This window comes from Camelus bactrianus, chromosome 11 (genome assembly GCF_048773025.1).
Source record: "Camelus bactrianus isolate YW-2024 breed Bactrian camel chromosome 11, ASM4877302v1, whole genome shotgun sequence".
NCBI lineage: Eukaryota > Metazoa > Chordata > Mammalia > Artiodactyla > Camelidae > Camelus > Camelus bactrianus.
This window is the reverse complement of record NC_133549.1, coordinates 30017273-30033489: the sequence shown is the minus strand read 5'-3', so window position 1 is coordinate 30033489 and position 16217 is coordinate 30017273. Positions and strand designations below refer to the sequence as shown.

The following is a 16217-nucleotide window of genomic DNA, read 5'->3' as shown; positions in this document are numbered from 1 at the left end:
CTTTCAGTTTTATATACAACTGCCTGAGTTTTAACTCATTTTCTAATTTCTAATTTTGTTTTTTAAAATATCTTTATTGAGATATAATTCATATACAGTACAGTTTACTCATTTAAGGTGCACGGTTCAGTGGCTCTTCAGCCATCATCACAATCAATTTTAGAACATTTTCATGACACAAAATAGAAACCATGTGCTCATTAGCAGTCACTTCCCATCCTTCTTCCATGCTCTCAGTTTTAGATAATCACTGATCTAGTTCCTGTCTATAGGTTTTCCTATTCTGCACATTTCATATAAATGGAATCATACAGTATGTGTCCTTTTGTGACTGACATCTTTCACTCAGCACAATGTTTACAAAGTTTATCCATGATGTAGTATCAGTATGTCATTGCTTTTTATTGTTGAATAACATTCCATTGTATAGATATGACGCATTTTATTTCTTCCCTTTCAGTTGATAGGCATTTGGGTTTTTTCCCCTTATTGGCTCTTGTGAATTATGCCACTATGAACATTTGTGTACAAGTTTGTATGGAGATACACTTTTATTTCTCTTTAGTATATACCTCGGATTGCCACTGCTGGGTAATTTCATATGGTAAGTCTAAATTTAACATTCTGAGAAACTAGCAAACTATCTTCCAAAGGAGATGCACCGTTTTTTACATTCTTACCAGGAATATATGAGGGTTCCAGTTTCTCCATATTCTCACTAACATTTATTATCTCTTTTTTATTAATAGCCATCTTGGTTTCAAGTGGCAAGAAAGATGGTGATAATAATTTGGAGGATCCAAAAAGGAAAGGTTTAGGTAGAGGAATCTAGAGAACAGAAAAACAAAGAAAACATAGGAGTTAAGCAATTAAAAACAAGAATAATCAGAGATGACCCTATAAAAGTGAGCATGTGAGTGGGGAAAATAATGCAGAGTTAACACAGTGACGAAGATTTGGGGAAATGAAACAATCACGTTGTACATGAGGATATTTCACAAGAGAAAAGAAGGGATGTAACTCCCTACAGGGAGAGAAGTCAAAGTAAATCATTGGTAACGGAATGTCTACATCATAGTGGCATAACCCAGAAGGAGTATTTGGTATCAAGATTTAAAAAAAAAATAATTCAAGGACAAGAACACTGAGAAGAATGAGAAATAAACCCAGGTCCTCCTTTTAAAAAATGAGATCATGATAATTGATATGTTAATAGAAATGAGGCCTGAAGGTGTAAGTTTCACTGAGTAGAAACCATAAATTGCCTCTTACTATATTGGAGGTTTCCTGAAGAATTTTCCCCCTGGCTTTGTTGTAGAAGAAAACAGATATTTAGGACCCAGCTGTTCTTTTAAATCAAAATATCAAATATAACCTGAATAAAGTCATCACACGAAGCAACATTTATTGCAGTTTGGCTAGCTCAGTGCCCCATGTCTGATTTTCAGTGCTGAGGTTTGGAACACTGTAGGCTGAAATAGAGTTCTCTAAGAGTGATGTTGGTAACTTCCCATTGTCACCAAAATATCGCCTAACCCTTCAAAATTAACATGTCCTAAATTAAACATGACGTCTTGGCAAACAGCCTCTCTCTTCCAGTATTCTCTAGCTCGGTTGTGAGTACTGCTCTTTACCTAACTTCAATACCTGGGGACTAACTAAATACATTTCTTTTTCCTTAATCCCCTCCATAAACCCTGAGTCTTCCTTCTGTCTGTCAATCTGTTGTACTCAAAACAACCAAAGCAATTTTTTTAACATAAATTATGTGAATACATTATTTAAGAGCTTCCTTTCACATTTATAATATAATTCAAACTAGACTTACAAGTTCCTGTGAAACCAGGCCTAGGTATCTGCCACATTTCATATTATTCTCCACAATTTTACTATATTTGCAGTCACTTTTTCTTCGGGGATATCTGGTTTATTTCTTATTTGGTTTTGTTTTGTTTCTCATTCCTTTGTAAAGTCTTTTTAAATTTATGTGCAGTACAAGTCCATTTGGGGGAATACAGTCATATGAATTCTAACACATGAATAGTTTCTTAGAATCATCCACTCTACCAGGACGTGGACCAGTTCCAGAATCTTGAAGATCCCTTCGTGGGGCTTCCTTTGCAGTCAGGCTTTTTCCTCACCCATCAACCCTGGCAACCACCGATTGGTGCCCTGTGCCTATAATTTTGCCTTTTCCAGAATGTCATACCCATGGAATCATACAGTATGTAGCCTGTTGAGACTGGTTTCTTTCCCTTAGTTTACTGCATTTGAGATTTATCTAAGTTGGTTTTTTTGTATCTGTGGTCCATTTCATTTTTATTGCAAGGGGGGGATACCATACCATTGTATGCATATACTCCAGTTTCTTTATCCTTCTACCCTTTGAGAGATATGAATTGTTGCACTTTTGGGTGATTATGAATAATGCTGCCATGAACAAGATGCATGCTTGTATAGATTTTTGTGCAAACATAAGCTTTCATTACTTTAGGAAAAATATCTGGAAATGGGGTTGCTGGGTCATATGGTAAATTTATGTTTATAATAACTGCAACTCTTTTTCAGAGTGACTATAATTTTCACCTTGCCCCCACAGAGTAGGAGGGATTTAGTTGTTTCCCATCCTCAGTGCTTGGTCTTGTCAGTATGTTTTATTTTAGCCATTCAGATACTTATGTGGTGGTATCTTATCATGATTTTAATTTGCATTTTTGTAATAACTAATGACATTGAATATCTTTCCATGTGCATATAAGCCATACTTTTATCTTCTTTGGTTAACTGTCTTTGCAAAATTTTGCCTATTTTTTATTGAGTTGTTTTTTTTCTTATTGTTGAGTTTGAATATTCTTTATGTTCTGGATATAAATCTTCTACCAGAAGTGTGGTTTGAACTAATTTTCTCCCAGATTTTACTTGTGTTTTTATTCTTTTAACAGTGTCTTTCATGGAGAAAAAGATTTTAATTTTAATAAAACCCAGTGTATTATTTTTTCTTTTGTAACTTATGTTTTGGCGCCATATAAGGACTCTTTGCCCAACTCAAGGTCACACAGATTTCCTTCTAAGAGTTTTATACTTTTACATTGTACCTTTAAGCCTCTGACGCATTTTACATTTTAGTTACTTTTTGTTTATGATTGAGGTATAGGTCAGGGTTCATTCTTTTACATAAGGATGTCCAGTTGTTATAGCATGATTTATTGAAAAGTCTGGTCTTTCTCTGTTGAAATGTCTTTGCAGCTCTGTCCTAAGGCAGTTCACCATCAGGCTTCCAGTTCCAGGAAGCACCACGTTAACATACATCTCTCTTTGTCTCCCACTGGTTTCAACTATAAGTAACCTGGATAACATGCATAAGGAGCTGTTTGGTAATCCGGGAAAGTAAATACCATCAGGCAGATCAGGGAAGAACACCAAAATTCAGAGTGCCCTGAAATGTTTGGAAATTTATCATTTTTTCCTCTAGTATGCCCTGACTCGAACCTCAATGCAGCCTGAAACCTGAAGGTGATACTGTGGTCTGGACAGAAAGCATCCTGGAAAAAGCCTCTGGTTCTGACTTGTGCTGTGGAAGAGGAGACTCTAAGAGCTCAGGGAGAGTAGGGGAGATTCAACCCCCAATTTTTCCTCTCTTTTTAAAAATTCACTCACCCCCAATTCCAAGCAGTCTTGAAGTGGGAACATCGGCTGCAGCAAAGATGGCTAGGAATGAGAAGCTTCAAGAGCTGGATCTCCAAGGGGTGGAATTTTCTGTGTGGAACTGTGGTTACAAAAGCAGCAAGACAGACAACATTGCTTTTCCCTCTTCTTTGCCCCTCCCGTGCAGAACACGGCACAGCCGCAGAAGTGGGTAGTTTCTGGAGGAGTGCCGCCCAGAGAGCCAGCAGGAATCCGGGAAGTAACAGAGAGAGAAGAGCCTTCCTGTAGGCTGTTCATGAACTTAGGCACCTTCCATGCGAGGCTCTTACCCTAATTAGCATACCAGAGAGTTTGACAAGTGAGCTAACGGTTAGAACCCTGGCCAAGCCCCAGACTGAACCCACAGGACAGACAAATAGCCCTGAAAAAGCTCTGGGTATATCGTAACCTCAGCCTACAGATGGCTCCAATAAAACCTCTCTATAGGGAATGTCAGTATTTCCTATAGGATATAAACAAGGCCTCAGTCCCTCTGTGAATTTGATACCGCAGATAAGGATGCAGTGGAAGAGGGCCATTCTGCAGTTTAGTTAGCAAGTCAAGGACTGTCTGTCAGTATTTATTTGTAGCTTTAAGGAAAACATTCTATCAGGTGTCTGATCTGTTAACCATCCATATGGAGAAAAGTAACACTGACTCCTACCTCTAATCAGTCTAACCATAAAATGGTACAACGATACCAGTCATAAGAATAAATTCCAGGAGGAACTGAAAAAACAGTAAAGTATCTAAAAGATAATATGGGAATTCTTCACAACCTTAGAATTGGGAGAATTTCTTAAACAAAACACTCAAAGCACTTGAATAAAATTAGACTGTGATAAAAGTAACAATTTTTGTTTCATTAACATTACAAAAAGTCAAGCCTTGCAGTGGTATAAAATATTCACATCCTATATAAAAGACAGTAGTCACAATATATAACTTACATAAATCAGTAAAAAGCAGTCTGAAAACTCAACCCTTCTGCCCCCAAATGGCAGGAGACTTGAACAAGCACATCACCAAAGAGGACATCTAAGTGGCTAACAAAATACAAAAATGTGCTCAATTCATAAAACCGCAATATAATAATACTATTTACTATTAAATTAAAGCCACAATATAATACTATTTACTATACACCCATCACAGTGGCTAAAGGAACAAGATAGATGATATTAAATGTTGGAGTAAATGTGTAACTCTAAGTACTTCTAGCAGTCTAGAAATTGGTGCAACAACTTTGGAAACAATTTGACATTATATTCTAAAGTTGGATTTACACTTACTACTCTGTGATCCAACAATTCCGTTCTATCAAAAGACGTATGAAGCAGATTTATAGCAGCATGTTTTAAATTTCCAAAACCTTAGAATAACAGAAATACCTAAAAATAATAGAATATGGGGCAATGAAAAAGAGCGAAGCCCTCCTAAAAGAACAGAATGGGTGGCACTCGTCAATATAGTGTTGGACAAAAGAAGCCAGAAACAAAAGAATGAGTGTTTTAGAATTCCATTTGTGTAAAGTTCAGAAGTAGGCAGAAACAAACTGTGATGCTAAAAAAAATCACTGTGATGGTGACCTCTGAGAAAGAGGGGATGGGTAAAGTACTGTTTCTATGTTGGGGTGGTGGTTACATGGGTGTCCTTTCTTTGTGATAATTTATTGAGCTGCATGCTTGCCACTTCTCTGTGTGTGTTACACATTAGTGTTTTAGGAAAGCTTTTTTTAAAGAGCATTTGCTACTTTTAAATATTAAGGGAATTTTGTAATTGAAACTTTTATCCTAACGTGGTTTCCAAAGGTATGCTTTAAATAAAACCTGAGAATAGAAAGGAACACCATATACACTGACCTTTGTAATTTTTGGTACAAGTTTGTAAAGTTAAGGTAATATCCAGAGACATTATTGGTAATAGTTGGAGTTTAACCAGGAAGATCTTCCTTACTAGGTGGTGGGTACCTTTTTCCTACCCTGCCAGGGAGTTTTAGAGCACTCTGTTTTCTGTAAAATATTCCAAGAAAGGATTGAAGAGTTATCAAATATGCTTTGTAGATTTGTAGGTCTGTTAGCAGTTTTAGGGAGTCCATGTAGGTGTTTTTCTGTGAATTTTATGTGAGTGATCTCTGAGATGGATTCTGAGGATTCTCTCCCAGCCTTGCGTTTACCTCCCTGCACATGGCCACGCTGCAGCGATGATTCAGTTGGGAGGAACTGCTCCTTCAGCAGCTTCATGGTGGGCGAAGCCAGTGAGTGCAGAGCCTTCAATTAGCCAAATGATCGGTGAAGAGTGGGCGTGTGTGATGGTATGTGATGTACGTCCTGAACCTGCTATGCTGATTTTTGTATCTAAGAGGAAAACAAGCCTGGGAATAAAGCTGGTGCTCAGCAGAGTGTACAGTTCAGAAAACAGAGAGAAATGTAGCCAGCACCCTAACCTGACCAAAGCTGGGCGTCATTCTTCCCTTTGACTTTGGGGAGTGTCTTGGTCTCCTTGGGCCGCCGTAACCAGCTAACACAGACTGAATGCCTTTAACAGCAGAAATTTCATAACCTCACAGTTCTGGAAATTACAAAGGCTAAGATCTGAGTGCTAGCAGGGCTGGCTTCTGGTGAGAGCTGTCTTCTTGGCCTGCAGACGGCTGCCTGCTTGGTGTGTGTTCATATGGTCTTTCTTCAGAGCATGTGCAGGGGGAGGGAGCACACGCTCTCCGGTGTCTCCTCTTACAAGGACGCTAATTCTGTTGGCTCAGGGCTTCATTTAACCTTAATGACATCCCAGAGTCCGTGTCTCCAAAATACAGTCACACTGGGGGTTAGGGCTTCAACATACCAACTCTGGGGGAGGACCCATAGCATTCTGCCTCTCGACTCCAAAGCATGTTTGTGTTGCATACAAAATACACTTACTCCATCGCTACAAACCCAAACGTCTTAACTCATTCTAGAATCAACTCTAGAATCTAAGCTCTTTTCTAAATATTGTCTAAATCAGATAACGGTGAGACTCAGGATAATTTATCCTGGGACAGAATTCCGTTCTCGCTGTGGACCTGTGAATCATGACAAGTTATGTGATTCTGAAATGCCACGGTGGGATACACATGGGCTAGACGTCTCCATTTCAAAAGGGAGAAAACTAAAGGGAGAAAGAAGCAAGTCTAAGACGTAGCAAGGCAAATGGCATCAGATCTTAAAGGTTGAGAACAAACCTCTTTGGTTCAGTGCTCTACCTCCAGGTCCACTGAGGTGGCAGTGTGACCACCCAGCTCTATGGACTAGCCCTGCCTCTTTGTCTTGGCAAGGCGGCCCTGACGCTAAAGCACCGTGCTCGCTGCAGCCTTGTCCCCGAGGCACTGAGTAGTGGCATCGCAGTCCTCCAAAACCAAAGAGGCCTCACCCTCTGGGCCTGTGGTGGGAGTGGGAGCCCCACTCTGACTCACTTTTGGGGTCATTCTTCCCTTTTCTTAAAAGATAAAGCATGTTCTGAACTGACTAGCTCTGTGGTCGCGTCCTGTAGAATCCAAGAAGCCTGACAGCCTTCATTCCATCTTGTTTTCTCCGTGCGCTTTGGTTTAAATTCCCAGCGTCTCCGGTGGTGTAATCCCATCTCTAGTCCTGGCTTTTGCTGAAATGGCTGGTTAAGCCCAGGAGTCGCACTCTTGTTCCCTTTATCAGGGTTTTTCAGCCACACCCTGCGTACATCTTCAGAAAGGGCTTTTCTCATTTTTTTTTTTTTTTTGTGATATGGATAGACCGAGAATTTTCCAAATCTATAAGTTCTGGTTCCTTTTTGCTTAACAATTCCTTTTTCAACCCATCTCTCTTTTCTTGCATTTAACCATAAGCAATGAAAAGCTACATCTTTGATACTTTGCTTAGAAATCTCCTCTGCTGAACATCCAACTTCATCACTTGCAAGTTCTACCTTCCACAGAACGCTAGAACATGATCCAGCCAAGTTCTTTGACGTTTTATAACACCGATGGCCTTTCCTCCAGTCTCTAACAACCTGTTGCTCATTTCCATCTGAGGCTTCACCAGAATGGCCTTTAATATCCATATGTATATCCGCATTCTGTTCGTGATTGTTTATGTGTTCTCTAAGAAGATGGAGGCTTTCTCTCTAGCTTTCCTTATTTTTAAAATTTTTTTGAGCTCTCACCGTAATTGGTTTTAATGTTTATGTTTCTATCAACAGCCCTTTCATAGCAATCAAAGGTTTTTCTAGAATGCACCTCAAAATTCCTCCAATGTCTTTACCTGCTTTTAAAGTTGCTTCAGCATCTTTAGGTATTTGATAAAGCAGCACCCACTTCTTGATACCAGAATCTGTCTTTGTCTGCTCTTGCTGCCATAACAAACACAGAACAGAATGCAAACAATAGAAATCGATCATCTCCGCATTCTGGAGGCTGGGAAGCCCAAGACGGGTGTGCTGGCATGGCTGGTTTCTGACGTGGGCTGCTGCTTGGCGTACAGATGAACGCTTTCTTGCTGCTGTGTGCTCACAGGCCTTTCCTCAGTGTGTGTACACGGGAGTTAAGGCTTCCACGTATGAATTTCGGGAAAATACATTTCAGTTCAGCTGGGACTAAATCTATTTAGTCCCAACGTTGTTTATACTGTTCGCATTAGGCTTCTGTTACTTGCATTTGAAATCATCTTAGCTGAGAGTGCATTCTAAGGTGTAGTTAACTCTTGCTTAACATCCTTCAAAAAAGTTTGTACCAATTTATGTTGTGAACATATTTGCTTCCCCAGTTTCACCCGCTTGACATTGTTGATTTTTCATCTTTGCCCAACAGAATAATTGAAACAAGTAATTTCTTTTTAATATACAGTTTTTATTGCATTCTAACTTAATGATTTATTTTGGTAACGTTTTAGCTGGTAAGAAAAAAATTCTTTCAAGTGTTAGGAAGGTGTTTTTAAAAGCTTTGAAATATATTTTCTGGAATAGCAGTAAGTATGAGGTAAATTACTTTTTATAATGATGTGTTTCTGTATTTCTACACAGTTCCCTAGTTTGTAACATTTTTTAGTGAAATAAAAGAATACGCCCAAACTGTCTCTTAAAATTTGTATTTAAGACAAATGTTGTGATCAATTAACCTTAAATTTCTATAGAACAGTGACAGTATTATCTCTTTTTGCATTTGGCCGACTAGATTACCACCAGAGAGCATTTCTTTGTCGCTAGAAACCTGCTTTATGGTATACCTTATACCGCACTGTGTTATTCCTAAGGAATTCTTTTTAATTTTCCCTAAATGAGAATACCTAATGAGTTCCTTGTTTTTTTTTGCATTAAGAATCCTTTACATGATGGCCATTTTATGAATGTCAAAATGAAATAATTGAACTATGTCTCGCTAAGTTCATATGCTTCCTTTTTTTTTTTTTTTAAATCCCTGTAGCTCATGCACTTGTTTTTTAATGTTTCTTTTCTCTTTTTCCTCTTTCCATTGGGAGGATTTTACCGAAGAGTGTTTAACCTTTCAGACCTTCTAGCACCATTATATAGCAGATATGAAAAAAAAAAATGAAAGCTCAGTTACCTCCCCCACAATGAATCTATACCAAGGAAAAATACAAGCTGTTGTAAAATACAGTAGAAAAAAGATCTGAAAGACAGTGGTGAAGCTAATTTTTCTCTGACAAATTTGATGTAATACCAGATTAAAGATATTTGACGTTGCTCATTAAGACTTTTGACTTAAGAAATGCATTAGGGAAAATCTAATTGGAACAGATAAACCCAGAATCTCGGTCACTTTATGTAATAAAAGTTTATTTTTATTTCTCACTCAAAGTCTAAAAAGGGAACCAGTAGAGTGGACAAGGGTGCTATGATTTCCTCCACGAAGGAAATCAGACTGATGGAAATTTTGCCATTCTTTAAGCTTCCAGGATTGTCAGTGGAGACTGATTTTCTAATAGTCACAGAAGGATGAGTGTAACTTTTCAACTATGCTGGATAACTTGTCAAGTGTTTTTGTTTATTTATTTGCGTTTTAATGAAGTGAGAGTCCTTGATAAATAGGTTTTTGTTTTATGTAGAATTTTTTTAAAAAGCTGTAACTTTTATTTGCTGTGTAAGTTATTAGAAATCAAAAACCTTTATAAAGTACTTACCTTGATAAAGGATAATAGTGCCAAATAAGACATTCAATGTCAGAAAACATTTTAAGATATTCAAATCAATTAAGGAACCAATTTTACTCATTTAGCAAAAGTTTAATGACAACTATTATATGCCAGGAACTGAGATATATTTTCAAATATTTACTAGAGGTTATTAAGATACTATTAGAAGAATATTTTCTTAAACTATTCATTGACTTTGCCAATTTGTCATCATTATGATCTCTCTTTACTTACCTACTGTGAATTAACAAGGAAAATATGCAAAGTATATCTCTTCTCTTCTCAAGAAGGTAAAATTGAACATTTTTATAGTGATTTGCTGCATCATTATAAAAGTGACACTCTTCACTTGAGTCATGAAATTTAGATCAGAAAGAATTTAAATTCCCCATGGATAAATTCAACAAGTCTTCACTATCTTAAACTGAATCTTTATCTTGTAACTATATTAGGGGGAGGATATTAAGAACTACAGATTATCAGATAAAAGTACTTTTTAGTATTTAAGTTGTGTTTAATTACTAACTGTAGGTGGATTTTGGTATATGTACTGTTGTTTACTACTACAGATATTTTGAAAAAATAGTTGACAAGACATGGTGTCTGACTGAGTATAAGGGATGATAACATTGAATGTGTTTTTACATTTTAGCTGGAAAGTAATGGTGAGACAAAGGAGTCAGGAGAAAGGGGAGAACTTGCAATTTAAGACTTTTGTAGCTTAGGCAATTTATGTTACCTCTCCATGACTTCAGATTTCTCCTCTTCTAAATAAGTACATAGTAGTACAAACAGTATATCATGGGTGACTGTGATAATGAAAGAAATAATGCATGTGAAAGACATAAGACTTCACTTGATACATATGACTCAATAGACATTAGTTACTTTTATTTATTATGAATGTTATTCATGAGCTCAGTTTGGACTGTGGTAGATTTGAAATAACATTTATGTTTCATGTTAAAATTCTTAAGGTATTATGGTAGGACTGAAATTCAGATAAATGGATCCTTGGACTATATCTAAAGTATCAATTCTCAGTACCACATTTAAATAGTTACAGCGTTAACCTGGATTTAAAAGGGAAGTGTAACCACTATGGCAATAACTCAGACTAGAATAGGGTTTTAGTGCACTATCGGCACATTGGGTTGGGATAATCTTTGTTGTGGGGAGGGGGACTGGCCTCTGTGTGGCACCACCACCCCAACTGATGTATACCAAGTGGTGACAACCAAAAATGTCTCCAGACACTGCCAGATGTCCCCGGGAGGGCAAAACTCTCCTGGTTGAAAACCATTGGACTAGAAGGAATCATGTAAATTTCTTCAAATATATAAAGAAGTGTTAGCATGTAGAAGAAGGAATTAACTGGTTCAGCGTAAGCCAGAGACAGAAGCAGCACTGATTGATAAATGTTAGAAAGACAGCTTACTGGAACACTGTCATAGTTGGAGCGAGCTAAAAATAAAATTCTCTGATTTATGAGCCAGCAGCTTCTCAGTTACTATGAGTATTTTATTAGGGAATGGATCACTATCAGAGTTGTGCTGGGAATTTCTTCCTGGGAGGGAGTCTGAACTAGATTATCTCATAGATCCCTTTTAATGATAAGTGTTGGCTCCACCACTTTGGCAGATTTGATGATTTATATTTGGAAATAATTCCAATTGAGGTCATAGTTGACTCCCGGAGAATAACTGAGCTCTTCCTCTGAGAGCATGAGTAGATAACAGCATGGAATTGTGAATGAGTTTTCAGGAATGTCCCTAATTTTAAAAAGGGAATCTGGAACACAGCCTACATCCACTGACCCCATGGTGTGTCAGGAAGAATGAAGAGAAGTCAAGAAAATAAAGTATTCAGAAGGAGTTTCAAAGAATGGATGGGCGGTATTATCAATTGAGAAGTAAAAGTCTGTTGATAGAGAAAAGAGCAATTTATTTAATTTTTAGAAAGCTATGATGAGGAAAGTATCCACTGAAATGTTACATAGTATGTAAACATTAATGATCATTAATATTAACGTTTTTGTTAGTATTAGTAAATAAGACTAGATTATAAGGAAATTGACCTGGAGGTAGCTACATTGACCACTTGCTCAATAAACTGGAGGAAATTACAGGGTCAATAAAATAGGATGATTATTTTGTGTATTTTAGGTGATGTGGTGCTTAAGCACTTTTGAAGAATTTAAATTAAGATGAAATAGAAGAATGAGTTTATAAATATTAGAGGGAAAGATAATTATGTAAAAACCAGAAAGGCCCCTTAGTAGTTGATACTGGGGAACAGATTAGAGAATGAATGTGGAAAACAGCCGTTGTGAGATAGTGTGGAAGCTGAGTCCCCGGCAGATGGGAGGAGAAGGAGTTGGAGGCTCAGGTAGCTGATTTTGAATTTTGGCTCCACCACTTGAACTCCCTGCATGACTGTAAGCAATTTACTTTGAACTCCTCTGGCACTGGGTTCTTCTTTTCTAAAATAAGAGTAGTATCTCCTATCCGGAAGTGTTATAAAACTAAGTCCAATCATCAGTGTGAAGCATCTGACACAGTATCTGGAATGTGTTTAGCCCTCAATGGACAGGTGCTAGAATTGTCATTGTCATAACCACTGAAAGATGTTCTAAGATCTTCAAGTGAGGCAAGGTGAAAAAACATTAAGAATTTAACAGGAATAGAAAGTGGCAAAAATTTATACTGCTTGTGAGCGAACCCGTTGATGAATATGAGGATTATCAATTATTGGGGTGAAGATCAGGTTTTGTGCAGTGGTGAGGGGTCAATTAATTTGTAGTGGCTCCTGTCTGTTCACTTCTGGATCTTTTCATAGCCTAATCTTTGACCACAGAGCAAAGGAAGAGAAAAGAAACAGTGGCATATGTGGTTGGGATTGATTAATCAGATCCACATAAATCTGTTATTTTGAGATTTCCCAATCCTAAATTACTGCTAAAAGGTATCGTGCATTATCATATATATATCAACCCATATATGTACATGGTAAAGGAATTATTTCCTAATTTAAACAGTAGCATATACAAGGGTTTCTCGGGTTCAGCACAACTGACGTTTAGGACTGACTAATTCCTTGTCACTGGGGGCAGTCAAGTGCATGGCAGGGTGTTTAGCAGGGTCCCTGGCTGTACTTGCTAGATGCAAGTTGCATCTCTGTCCCATTGTGATAATCAGACATGTCTCCAGACACCGTCAAATGTTTCTAGTGGGGACAGGGGAGGAAAGGCTAAATCACCTACAGTTGAGAACTACTGGAATAGTCTCAGATCTAAGATAGTTACTAATACAGATAAAATGAATAAATGAATGATATTTAAATTTATAAAATTGCCAGACTTTATGACTCAGTGGCAATTCTAAATAGATTTGTTGCTTCATAAAACCACAAAATTATAAACTTACGTTCCTTCTGATAGAGAAAATCTGAAAGATAGGCTATAATGTAGAGCAAGGAATGTAAGTAATTTTTTTTTACCTATATACTTTGATTTTACTTGAGAATGTTTTAAAAGCTTCTAATTTATCTTTTTTTCCTTGAATATTTACCACGGCAAATTGATTACTTCCATATATTGTAAAATCCTCCACATATTCTATTATTATTTCATGACATATTGCAAATGTTTTAAGCAAAAATTATTTGTGTTTATTTTCTAGTTGTTTTTTGTCCTTATTGTTGGTGGCTGCTGTTGTATGGAAGATCAAACAAACATGTTGGGCTTCTCGACGGAGAGAGGTATCAGTAATATGATTTAATTTTTTGTTTAAAGATTCAAGTAAACATATGGATCTCTGTTGCTTACTGACATGTTTATTTCAAATACAGATTTTCAAATCATTTTTATTTATTAAGATTGAAAAAATCAGTCTAGCATTTTTTCACCTTTAGAGCAAAATTTGCCACTGTCATTTTAAGTCAGTACTTGTGGAAGCATTGGTTAGTTGCAACAAGTTTTTTTTTTTTCTCTAATAGTGTTAGAATTTATGGTGAATACAAATGTTAATTTTGTTGCTAACATAACCTGCAGTCTCCTTAATCTAGGCATTTAGTTATACTATAAAAAATAATTTATTTTTATAACTGTCTCTGTTCCAATTGAAAAGAAACTTTTGAGGCATAAATATTAATTTTTGGTCTTTATTGCCTCAGATTTATTTTGGCAATAAAGTCTTTTCCATTTCATGAGTATCTGATAACCCAAGTATTTGAATTACACTTCAGTTTGATACTTTTCTGTGTCAGAATTAATTATGTATGTTTCTTATAATCCTAAAATTGATAAAAACAGTAATAGTCTTACAGAATAACAACTGATGACATAAATATGTTAGATAAATGAAGTTTCTTAACTATGTATATATTAGTTAATCAAAAGGAAAAAAGGAGTCTAATAATCTGAGGCTCCTCAGTGTGCAGTAGATTTATTGTTCTATACCTCATATAATGAAAAAGCAAGTTTCTGTTTTTATTAGTATTTTCTTATTATATTCTATTAGTACTATTAGTATTCTATTTGCTGTTGCCCTTCTCAGTATAGTTTTGTATGCATAATTTTGTGCAACAATATAAAGCAGCAGTATAATTGCATATTTCTTATTTTCCACATATAAGATTATAATTCAGAACAATCTAGACTATACCAGGCTATCTATAGAATTAGTGAATGACATGAGTTCTTTTTAATCATTCTATTTTCAAAAATCCATCAAAGCTCAGTGCCTACCTATAATATATTTGAAAACTTGACACTTCTTCCCTGAAAATAAATTATTTACCCTAATTCTCTTGATCTCTCTGATTATGTATATATATATGGCCAATGCAACATCAATGAGAATTTACTTGGTGTGATCTTATGAATAAAAAGTATTCCAATTTAAAAGGAGCTTATTAAAAACAAATATTTTGCAGAAAGTGGAATTCTGTGTGGAGGTGAAAAATCTTCTACACACATTAGACAATTTCTTAAGGCTAAAGTTTAGGTCCGTGCAAGGGGAAATCAGTTGGCAGGCAGGCGGTGTGAAGGCCTTCTGTGCTGGAACAGAGCAGATGACAGTTCAGTCATTAGAAAAGAAGTCAGAACCAGTCAGGGAGCCTGGGTTCCCACTTCACTGTGAATAGTAATGTTTACATACTCGATTTCTAAAGTGTATAAAATGTAGCTGTGTGAATGTAGCGTTGTGAAAAGATCAGTGCACAACTTGCCATTAATTCGCTTCTGAATATGGGGAAATGGTCTAATTGAATTTCCTTTCCTCTGTGGAGAAAGGATTGTACTCTATAACTTATTCTCTGTTTGAAGTGTCTAGAGCTCTAGGAATATTTATATGTAATGACTAAAGTTTAAAAACTATTAAGTATTTGAGAAAAATAATGGGAATAGTTTATTTAACTATAAAACGCTCCATGTTTCTCAAAATTGGACAAATTGCTTCTGTTTAATATTATATCACTTCAGTATTGTAATGTGGTTTGTTGCATACTCTCAGAAGCTCTGGCAAGCTGATATTACTTTGACTTTAAAAATGCAAATATGAATTTATCTTTTGACTGGAAATCAAAATCTTTCAAAGAATGTGTTGCACATGATGAGAACGAGGGAGAAACAGAACGGAGAACTAGGTTAGGGACCACTGGGCCAGTTCTGATCTGTGCTTCTAACCTAAGTGCTACCAAGTCCTCTTATAGTCCCTCAGTTTAATGCCCTTCTTTCCAATATTCGTCTAGATAGTGAGTCTTTGTTAAAGAATACAATAACATTTGCATTTAATTTGGTACTTCTACTGAAATACAAAATCTGTCTTCTTGACAGGTCTTGTCATGTTACAATATCATATATTAAAAATATTACAAGGAATTTTATCATATTTAATTTTATTACATCTTTTAAACACAAAATTCTGGATGTCCTATTCATAAGTAGATACCCAAAGTAAAGATGATTTTATTTTGATGACTACCAGACATCTATTTAGATAATGACTTTTATATTATTAAAATATTGTCATTTTGGATTTAAAGGCTCAAAGACTTTTAACTACACTAGTTGTAACTAATATGCTAAATCCCATTTATGTAATAGTGGTAAAATGTGTTTTTATATCTTTTTATTTTTAACTATTAGATTAACACTAATATTCCCAAAAGGAAATGACCCAATACTTTTTCTTTAGGTAAATATATACTTTCCCCAAAACATTAAGATATCCATTATTATAAACCTCAGAGGACCTCATGAGGAGTAGAAGGTCAATTTGTCTATAACTAGTAAATGAAGATTGTTTATAGTGTTCTTCATTCTTAATATTTTTGTAATTTTGCTACAGGAATTGTACTACTTGCTTTTCTAAA

General features: G+C 36.1%; 1 protein-coding gene across 3 annotated transcripts in view; it reads left to right on the top strand.

Moving 5' to 3' along the window:
- ATRNL1 (attractin like 1) overlaps positions 1 to 16217 on the top strand; it is a 631157-nt gene that overhangs the window by 268262 nt on the left and 346678 nt on the right. For all 3 annotated transcript variants that reach the window (XM_074373561.1, XM_010969913.3, XM_074373562.1), the window contains exon 26: positions 13523 to 13601. In XM_074373561.1, coding sequence (XP_074229662.1) covers positions 13523 to 13601 — 79 coding nt within the window. The remainder of the gene's footprint in view (positions 1 to 13522; positions 13602 to 16217) is intronic.